Source organism: Coregonus clupeaformis, chromosome 12 (assembly GCF_020615455.1).
Source record: "Coregonus clupeaformis isolate EN_2021a chromosome 12, ASM2061545v1, whole genome shotgun sequence".
NCBI classification, from domain to species: domain Eukaryota; kingdom Metazoa; phylum Chordata; class Actinopteri; order Salmoniformes; family Salmonidae; genus Coregonus; species Coregonus clupeaformis.
The window spans coordinates 16,121,316-16,132,144 of record NC_059203.1 but is presented as its reverse complement, the minus strand read 5'-3'; the positions used below and the strand labels follow the sequence as shown (position 1 = coordinate 16,132,144).

The window sequence follows — 10,829 nt, the reverse complement described above, 5'->3', positions numbered from 1 at the left end:
GGAGACAGCAGGAGAGAGGAGGAGACAGGAGGAGACAGGAGGAGACAGGAGGAGTCAGCAGGAGACAGGAGGAGACAGGAGGAGTCAGCAGGAGACAGGAGGAGACAGGAGGAGACAGCAGGAGACAACAGGAGACAGCAGGAGACAGGAGGAGACAGGAGGAGACAGCAGGAGACAGGAGGAGACAGGAGGAGACAGCAGGAGACAGGAGGAGACAGCAGGAGACAGCAGGAGACATGAGGAGACAGCAGGAGATAGCAGGAGATAGCAGGAGACAGCAGGAGACAGGAGGAGACAGGAGGAGACAGCAGGAGACAGCAGGAGGAGACAGGAGGAGACAGTAGGAGACAGACTGGGGCTAGAGGAAGGTCTCCAAACTGCAGACAAAGGAGGTCTCCAAGAGACTGAAAGACGGAAGTCTCCAAACTGCGGTGTGGGAGCCACCAGGCTGCAGTTGAGGAGATCTCCAAGCGGCAGTGAAGGAGGTCTCCAGATTGCAGACGGAGGTCTCCACCAGCCAGGCTGTCAGAAGGTGCTGCCAGAGGTGTCAAGGCTGCAGGCCACTAGAGGGAGGTCTCCAGACTGTGCAGGGGGCTGGCTGGGCTGGAGGAAGCAGCTGATTTACTGGTGGTGTCGATGGTGAGGTTGATGCCGCTGTCGACGGCGTTGTTGTTCTTGTTGGGGGACTGGGGCTCGCTGCCTGCCTGGGACTGGGGGGTCATCCTCAACGCAGGGTCCTCTTCCAGGTCCGTGTCGTCTATCAGGGGGATGTGGGGCGTGGTGGTGTCTTCTATCCTAAACTCTGGGTGGGTCATGAAGTTATGGATGGACGGTCTAGAGTCGGGTTTTTCCAAGCCTTCGTAGAGGGAGCTACGGAATGCGTTCACGACACGAATCTGTGGTGGGGAGGGAGGGGTTGGGGGGAGTAAACACAGGAGAACAAATAAGAAGGCAGGAAGGATTGTCTCTGGGAGAGGTAGAGAACTCTCTGAGATAGAGAGATGGACAGATAGAGACAGAGGGGGTCAGGGAGGAGAGGAGAGGAGAGGAGAGGAGAGGAGAGGGGAGGAGAGGAGAGGAGAGGAGAGGAGAGGAGAGGAGAGGAGAGGAGAGGAGAGGAGAGGAGAGGAGAGGAGAGGAGAGGAGAGGAGAGGAGAGGAGAGGAGAGGAGGAGGAGGAGGAGGAGGAGGAGGAGGAGGAAACTGCAGTCTGTGGTCTGCTTTCACAAGACAGTACAGTACAGTACCGTGTAATACAGTATAATATAGTACAGTACAGTACCGTGTAATACAGTATAATACAGTATAATACAGTATAATACAGTATAATACAGTATAATACAGTACAGTATGGTACACAACTCACTCATTTGACGTGCATCAAAACACGGAGGTCAAAAACACCTAAACAAAAGGTCCTGAGCAAAACAGAAGATAATGGCAACACTCAGGATATGTATACGCCAGGATCCAATGTAAGATACACCTATATAGAGATAAACCACATTAATAAAGAAAGGCAGACAGAAATACTAATCATGCAAGTTTTGAAGATGTCTGGTAGTCGTAAGTCAGTAATTGTAGGAGGAAAAGTTAGACTTCAGATCCATTGTAGGAGGTTGGAAGAGAGACGGAACCATACCAGGACAGGGAGGGGATGGGTGGGACATCCACAGACACTGTGAATGGATAGATGAGGACAAAGTTGGACAAAGTTGGACATAAGGAGGAATATCCAGGTTTGGGGGATAGGAGGAGACGGGGGGTGATGCTGAGAAAGGATCACAGTCAGTGACACAACAACACAATGGAAGCAGACCACAAGCTCCAACAGCCAACCAACGAGACAATGTGAAACATGCAACAAGACCGTGTAGTTAAACAGAACACAGGCTTTCACTGGCAGAGGTCTGTTTCTCTGAGCTCAACTCCATGCACGTCTGAGTAAACAGTCAAGTATAGGCCCCAAAGTAGTGCTTGTTTTGTTGCTGTTGTTTTTACGATTCTTATTGGATAAAATACATTATATGTTATGGTACCGTTGTTGATGTGTAACACACTTAAAATGTATTAAATTACATATATGGATTTTAATTTTAAATGTATTTTTCAAAATCATTTCGTATAAATGTTTAGCTTTTTAAAATGTTTATTTCACCTTCACTGGTTAATTAATAGGTGCATCAAATTAGTGATTCTGAATTGTTAGTATTGAATTCAAATACACCGGCACAGTTTGTTAGGTACACCACCCCGTTCACGAAAATGGATTGCTCCTACAGACAGTGAGTCATGTGGCCGTGGCTTGCTATATAGAGCAGGCAGACAGGCATCGAGACATTCAGTTACTGTTCGATTGAACGTTATAATGGGAAAAATGAGTGACCTAAGCGACTGAGTGTGGTATGATCGTCGGTGCCAGGTGCGCCGGATCCAGTATCTCAGAAAACATCCGCCCTCCTGAGCTTTTCACACACGACACTGTCTAGGGTTTACCGACAACGGTGCGACAAACAATACAACATCCAGTCAGCGAAAAAACATCCTGTGGGCGAAAACAGCTTGTTGAAGAGAGAAGTCGAAGGAGAATGGCGGAATGGTCGCTAACAGGCGGGCCACAAAACGACATAATGGCGCAGGACGACATCTCTGAACGCACAACTCGTCGATCCCGTCACGGATTGGCTATTGCAGCAGACGACCACACCGGGTTCCACTCCTATCAGCTAAAAAACAAGAAGAAGCGGCTCCAGTGGGCGCGCCATCACCAACACCGGACAATTTGAGGAGTGGAAAAACATCGCCTGGAACATGACAGCGAGTTCAGTTTACTTGAGTGGCCCGCGCAGTCCCCAGACCTCAACCCAATAGAGCATCCTTTGGGATGAGATGGAACGGGCTGTTGTTCGCAGCATGAATGTACCGCCGTCCAATCTGCAGCAACTGTGTGATGCCATCGCCTCAGCATGGACCAACAACTCTGTGGAACTTCTTCGAAACCTTGTAGAAAGTCCCAAAGAATTCTGGCTGTTCTGGAGGCAAAGGGGGGGGGGTCCGACCCGGTACTAGATGGGTGTACCTAATAAAAGTATAAAATGCCATCCACTACAATCTCTATCGATTCAGATGTCTATTATGCTAACCATAACTTTTAAGAGGAATGCTGTGAGCGCTGTGCCACTGTTTGAAAAGTACATTCGATGTGAGGGGAACTATGTTCCATGTTAAAAATGAGAGAGGCATGAAATTCTTGAAACGTTCTTGGAAAAAAATTGTTTCTCAGCTTCTGTTTTATGAAATGGTTATAGTTTCATTTACGTCTTACCATTGATTATTTATTTTTTTGGGCTCAAAAGGAGGTCAAGTGGCAAAAAAAAAACGAAACAGTCAAAGAAATCCGACCGTTCTCAATGAGTGATGAGAAAGGTATAGACCGTGGCAACAGCCATATCAGCGTTACATACAGTACACAGAGTCAGATCAAACCAAACAGAGTGAAGCCAAGAGACGGGACGGGACACTGGCTACAGGCCCTCTGAGTTACATAACGATGACAGAACAGAGAAGACAGGACTATGAGACCGACTGGACACAGAGAGAGAGAGAGAGAGAGAGAGAGAGAGAGAGAGAGAGAGAGAGAGAGAGAGAGAGAGAGAGAGAGAGAGAGAGAGAGAGAGAGAGAGAGAGAGAGAGAGAGAGAGAGAGAGAGAGAGAGAGAGAGAGAGAGAGAGAGAGAGAGAGAGAGAGAGAGAGAGAGAGAGAGAGAGAGAGAGAGAGAGAGAGAGAGAGAGAGAAAGAGAGAGAGAGAGAGAGAGCGAGAGAGAGAGAGAGAGAGAGAGAGAGGTGATTCTCTGTCTCCTACTTCCTTCTTGTCTTCTCAGCTGTAACGAGAAGAGAAAACCAGCATCCAGTATTCCCCCTGTAAATAATGTGACACTATAAACTTCAGTATGGGTGGGAACCATCAACTCAGGTACATAGTGTGATTCTATATGGCACAGTAATGGATGATACCATTGGCTGAAACAGCACAGTAAGGGATGATACCATTGGCTGAAACAGCACAGTAATGGATGATACCATTGGCTGAAACAGCACAGTAATGGATGATACCATTGGCTGAAACAGCACAGTAAGAAAAGATACCATTGGCTTATACTTGAATGTTTACCCAGCCCCGGTGAGTTTTTGTTGAATTAGTTTAACATAGAGTTTGTCAGACAATGGAGGAACTCACAACCTGAAATTCACGCCGTGGGCGGTAACCTCAATCCACTCTTAGCACTCTGGGAAAACAAAGACGTGACAATGAGACACCAGCTCTCTCGGGGAGCCGAGCCACAGATGAACAGAATATGTCAAGAAGTGTCAAAGAAGATGAAGAAACATAAGCCAGTCTAGAGAAACTGTCTTCAGAGATGCCACCCGTTAAACAATAAGCCAGTTGTCATTATCAACCACTCAGCTAGAGTTACCTTAAACCCATACAGATCTGGCAACGTGACCAGCTAGAGTTACCTTAAACCCATACAGATCTGGCAACGTGACTAGCGGAAACTAACTACTAGTAATAATGAACTACTACAGAGATGTAGAATCTCTGGAATGTAGAATATATAATGTACGGAGTAAAACAGAAACCTTTAGGGTTTGTCCAGGCTACATGACCTGACCATAACTCTCCAGAGTTGGTCCCTTTCAGGGCCTGTGGTCAGGAGAAAAAAAGACTTCTGACCCAACTTATATTATATAGGGTGGCAAAAATATGGCACGTTTCCCAAATCCTGATTGGAGGATTCCGGATTTCCTTCTAATTCCCTGACAATTTCGAGGAATCTTCCAACCAGGATTTCAGGGAAACCTGGGAATTTTGGGGAAAGTTACAGGAGTTTTGTAATGATAGTGATGTGATTGTTTTACCTACTTTAATTGAATACACTTACTGTACTGTAAGTCAGTCTGGAGAAAGCAGAGCCTCTCCTAACTATGTGACTAAACTCTAATGTACAATGTAACTGTAAAGGGATACTTCTAAGGTACTGGGAGACTGGGCGACATCCCTGAAGCAGCAGAAGCTGACAGAGGACAGTGACTCACGCCCAGCGGGAGCAGCAGTGCTGGCAGGAGAGGTAGGAGAAAGGGCATTGGACAAGGACACGTGACTGGGACTAGAAACATTGGTTACATCCTGGTTCTGACTGGTGGTGGAGGACTGTCTCCGCAGCTGGCCCTGATAGGAACTGCCGCTCTTGAACGTGTTCACCACATCGATCTGGAGGAGGAGGAGAACACAAGACAGGCCGCTCAGACAGACAGGTCAGACAGACAGGTCAGACAGACAGGTCAGACAGACAGGTCAGACAGGCCGCTCAGACAGACAGGTCAGACAGACAGGTCAGACAGACAGGTCAGACAGACAGGTCAGACAGGCAGGTCAGACAGGCCGCTCAGACAGACAGGTCAGACAGACAGGTCAGACAGGCAGGTCAGACAGGCCGCTCAGACAGACAGGTCAGACAGACAGGTCAGACAGGCAGGTCAGACAGACAGGTCAGACAGGTCAGACAGACAGGTCAGACAGACAGGTCAGACAGGCAGGTCAGACAGACAGGTCAGGCAGGCCAGACAGACAGGTCAGACAGACAGGTCAGACAGGCCGCTCAGACAGACAGACAGGTCAGACAGACAGGTCAGGCAGGCCAGACAGACAGGTCAGTCAGACAGACAGGTCAGACAGACAGGTCAGACAGACAGGTCAGAAGAGACAGGTCAAACAGACAGGTCAGACAGACAGCTCAGACAGCTCAGACAGGTCAGACAGATTGACTGGGGCAGCACAGCACTCCCAGGGAACCTGCCGCACTGACATGTAGGTAGTGTATCACAGTGATAACGGTACTGGCTCAGAGTCATGGGCTTTGATCAGATGAAACTGAGGTGATGCCAACGCAGTGTAGGGTCAATGTCTGACAGACAGACAGACAGACAGGTTGTGACAGACAGGACATTGTAGTAGGACAGACGAACAGACTGGGCCATGACAAAGCGCAGTCAATGGTCTTAGCCATGGGAACCTGTAGGTGATTGAGACCTCTTAGGGGGTCACAAAGATCCTTGCGTATCACAGTGATAACGGTACTGGCTCAGAGTTATGGGCATCAATCAGATAAACAGGAAGTAGGATAGACATGATCGACGGCTAGGCCGGGATAGGAGGACCACCCACCCCGAGGACATTGTTTTTCTGATATATAGGAACGTAAGACCTTATCACAGTGAGGGTACTGGCCCAGAGTCGCGAGCAGATGGCGCCAAGGTGATGAAGAGTTTGGTTCAAATCGTCCAGACGTCAGTGTCGCAGCGTCCTGTGGTCCTGGAGGAGCTTCAGGGTGGCTCTTCAGTTGGTTTTAACTCCAACCCTGTTCCTGGAGAGCTGGAGTTAAAACCTACAGGAGGGTAGCTCTCCAGGAACAGGGTCGGAGTTAAAACCTACAGGAGGGTAGCTCTCCAGGAACTACCCTCCTGTAGGTTTTAACTCCAACCCTGTTCCTAGAGAGCTTCCCTCCTGTAGGTTTTAACTGCAACCCTGTTCCTGGAGAGCTTCCCTCCTGTAGGTTTTAACTGCAACCCTGTTCCTGGAGAGCTACCCTCCAGTAGATTGTTATTCCAACCCTGTTCCTGGAGAGCTGGAACAGGGTTGGAGTTAAAACCTACAGGAGGGTAGCTACCAGGAACAGGGTTGCAGTTAAAACCTACAGGAGGGTAGCTCTCCAGGGACACATTTGGAGAGCCCTACTGTAGAACCTTCATGCAAATTGTCCAGGATTACTGCAACCAATATATTTATGTACAGGCAGAATAATAAAGTTCCTACTACGGATCCTTGGGGTCCTCATTTAGATACAGTGGACAGACGTCCGATGGAGCTGAGCACGCACCGTAGCACCTTTAAGTAAAGTGTCTAAAGCCCAGGGATACTGCAACAAATACAACTATCTACAAGATAAACAATTAAGTTCCTAATACGGATCCTTGAGGTACTCCAATATTACTACTGTTACTATAACTCACATTTGAATGGCGTTGTAGTCTGATACATGTCAAAGAGATTGTAACTGCAGTATCATAATGCAAAACTCACAGTGTAGTCGGTCCACAGATTTTCATGACAGTAGTATTTTCTCATTGTACTCGGTACTGTTATTTTACAGTGTTCTCGGTCTGTCTTTCCCTCCCATGGTTTGTCATTGGTCTGTCTTTCCCTCCCATGGTTTGTCATTGGTCTGTCTTTCCCTCCCACAGCTTGTCATTGGTCTGTCTTTCCCTCCCATGGTTTGTCATTGGTCTGTCTTTCCCTCCCATGGTTTGTCATTGGTCTGTCTTTCCCTCCCATGGTTTGTCAATGGTCTGTCTTTCCCTCCCACAGCTTGTCATTGGTCTGTCTTTCCCTCCCACAGCTTGTCATTGGTTCCTCACCTGAGTCTGAATGCGGTTGAGCCCCCTGAACCAGAGGACCTGTCCGCGTCGCAGCTCTCTCTCCGCGTGGTCAATCTCCTCATTGTCCTCGCTCATGTCTTCGTCCCCAGGCATCTCGTTCTTCTTGGTCAGCTGGCCCGCCCCTCGCAGGAACCGTAGCTTGCTGTTAGGGATAGTGGCGATCACCTGGGGGGGAGACACAGGGAGGGGGAGACACAGGGAGGGGGAGACACAGGGAGGGGGAGACACAGGGAGGGGCAGAAATGGAGGGGGAGACACAGGGAGGGGGAGACATGTATGTTTACAGGCATGTCAAGGTACAGATGAAGTCGGAAGTTTACATACACCTTAGCCAAATACATTTAGACTCCGTTTTTCACAACTCCTGACATTTAATCCTAGTAAAAAGTCCCTGTCTTAGGTCAGTTAGGATCACCACTTTATTTTAAGAAAGTGAAATGTCAGAATAATAGTAGAGAGAATGATTTATTTAAGCTTTTATTTATTTCATCACATTCCCAGTGGGTCAGAAGTTTACATACACTCAATTAGTATTTGGTAGCATTGCCTTTAAATTGTTTAACTTGGGTCAAACGTTTCAGGTAGCCTTCCACAAGCTTCCCACAATAAGTTGGGTGAATTTTGGCCCATTCCTCCTGACAGAGCTGGTGTAACTGAGTCAGATTTGTAGGCCTCCTTGCTCGCACACGCTTTTTCAGTTCTGCCCACTAATTTTCTACAGGATTGAGGTCAGGGCTTTGTGATGGCCACTACAATACCTTGACTTTGTTGTCCTTAAGCCATTTTGCCACAACTTTGGAAGTATGCTTGGGGTCATTGTCCATTTGGAAGACCCATTTGCGACCAAGTTTAACTTCCTGACATGTTGCTTCAATATATCCACATCATTTTCCTTCCTCATGATGCCATCTATTTTGTGAAGTGCACCAGTCCCTCCTGCAGCAAAGCACCCCCACAGCATGATGCTGCCACCCCCGTGCTTCACGGTTGGGATGGTGTTCTTCGGCTTGCAAGCAACCCCCTTTTTCCTCCAAACATAACAATGGTCATTATGGCCAAACAGTTCTATTTTTGTTTCATCATACAAGAGGACATTTCTCCAAAAAGTACAATCTTTGTCCCCATGTGCAGTTGTAAACCGTAGTCTGGCTTTTTTATGGCGGTTTTGGAGCAGTGGCTTCTTCCTTGCTGAGCGGCCTTTCAGGTTATGTCGATATAGGACTCGTTTTACTGTGGATATAGATACTTTTGTACCTGATTCCTCCAGCATCTTCACAAGGTCCTTTGCTGTTGTTCTGGGATTGATTTGCACTTTTCGCACCAAAGTACGTTCATCTCTAGGCGACAGAACGCGTCTCCTTCCTGAGCATTCTGTCTCCTAGAGATGAACGTACTTTGGTGCGAATGGTGTTTATACTTGCGTACTATTGTTTGTACAGATGAACATGGTACCTTCAGGCGTTTGGAAATTGCTCCCAAGGATGAACCAGACTTGTGGAGGTCTACAATTTTTTTTCTGAGGTCTTGGCTGATTTATTTTCATGATGTCAAGCAAAGAGGCACTGAGTTTGACGGTAGGCCTTGAAATACATACACAGGTACACCTCCAATTGACTCAAATGATGTCAGTTAGCCTATCAGAAGCTTCTAAAGCCATGACATCATTTTCTGGAATTTTCCAAGCTGTTTAAAGGCACAGTCAACTTAGTGTATGTAAACTTCTGACCCACTGGAATTGTGATACAATGAATTATAAGTGAAATAATCTGTCTGTAAACAATTGTTGGAAAAATTACTTGTGTCATGCACAAAGTAGATGTCTTAACCGACTTGCCAAAACTATAGTTTGTTAACAAGAAATGTGTTCAGTGGTTGAAAAACAAGTTTTAATGACTCCAACCAAAGCGTATGTAAACTTCCGACTTCAACTGTATGTCAAGGTACAGTCAGGGAAAAAAGTATTTGATCCCCTGCTGATTTTGTACGTTTGCCCACTGACAAAGAAATGATCATTCTATAATTTTAATGGTAGGTTTATTTGAACAATGAGAGACAGAATAACAACAAAATAATCCAGAAAAACGCATGTAAAAAATGTTATAAATTGATTTGCATTTTAATGAGGGAAATAAGTATTTGACCCCCTCTCAATCAAAAAGATTTCTGGCTCCCAGGTGTCTTTTATACAGGTAACGGGCTGAGATTAGGAGCACACTCTTAAAGGGAGTGCTCCTAATCTCAGTTTGTTACCTGTATAAAAGACACCTGTCCACAGAAGCAATCAATCAATCAGATTCCAAACTCTCCACTATGGCCAAGATCAAAGAGCTCTCCAAGGATGTCAGGGACAAGATTGTAGACCTACACAAGGCTGGAATGGGCTACAAGACCATCGCCAAGCAGCTTGGTGAGAAGGTGACAACAGTTGGTGCGATTATTTGCAAATGGAAGAAACACAAAAGACTGTCAATCTCCCTCGGCCTGGGGCTCCATGCAAGATCTCACCTCATGGAGTTGCAATGATCATGAGAATGGTGAGGAATCAGCCCAGAACTACACGGGAGGATCTTGTCAATGATCTCAAGGCAGCTGGGACCATAGTCACCAAGAAAACAATTGGTAACACACTACGCCGTGAAGGAATGAAATCCTGCAGCGCCCGCAAGGTCCCACTGCTCAAGAAAGCACAAATACATGCCCGTCCGAAGTTTGCCAATGAACATCTGAATGATTCAGAGGAGAACTGGGTGAAAATGTTGTGGTCAGATGAGACCAAAATTGAGCTCTTTGGCATCAACTCAATTCGCCGTGTTTGGAGGAGGAGGAATGCTGCCTATGACCCCAAGAACACCATCCCTACCGTCAAACATGGAGGTGGAAACATTATGCTTTGGGGGTGTTTTTCTGCTAAGGGGACAGGACAACTTCACCGCATCAAAGGGACGATGGACGGGGCCATGTACCGTCAAATCTTGGGTGAGAACCTCCTCCCCTCAGCCAGGGCATTGAAAATGGGTTGTGGATGGGTATTCCAGCATGACAATGACCCAAAACACACGGCCAAGGCAACAAAGGAGTGTCTCAACAAGAAGCACATTAAGGTCCTGGAGTGTCCTAGCCAGTCTCCAGACCTTAATCCCATAGAAAATCTGTGGAGGGAGCTGAAGGTTCGAGTTGCCAAACGTCAGCCTCGAAACCTTAATGACTTGGAGAAGATCTGCAAAGAGGAGTGGGACAAAATCCCTCCTGTGATGTGTGCAACCCTGGTGGCCAACTACAAGAAATGTCTGACCTCTGTGATTGCGACCAAGTATTAAGTCATGTTTTGCAGAA

General features: G+C 47.0%; 1 protein-coding gene across 12 annotated transcripts in view; it reads right to left on the bottom strand.

Annotated features, from left to right (window-relative positions):
- Positions 1 to 275: 275 nt before the first annotated feature.
- atp2b2 (ATPase plasma membrane Ca2+ transporting 2) overlaps positions 276 to 10,829 on the bottom strand; it is a 265,384-nt gene continuing 254,830 nt past the window's right edge. For 5 of the 12 annotated variants that reach the window (XM_041891842.2, XM_041891844.2, XM_041891846.2 and 2 more), the window contains 3 exons: positions 7,476 to 7,661; positions 5,185 to 5,271; positions 276 to 896 (listed from right to left, as the gene is read on the bottom strand). In XM_041891842.2, coding sequence (XP_041747776.1) covers positions 564 to 896; positions 5,185 to 5,271; positions 7,476 to 7,661 — 606 coding nt within the window. In that variant the 3' untranslated portion in view covers positions 276 to 563. Of the gene's footprint in view, positions 897 to 4,236; positions 4,286 to 5,096; positions 5,272 to 7,475; positions 7,662 to 10,829 lie in introns of all 12 variants that reach the window. The other 7 variants (XM_041891850.2, XM_041891852.2, XM_041891854.2 and 4 more) reach the window with 3 other exon arrangements.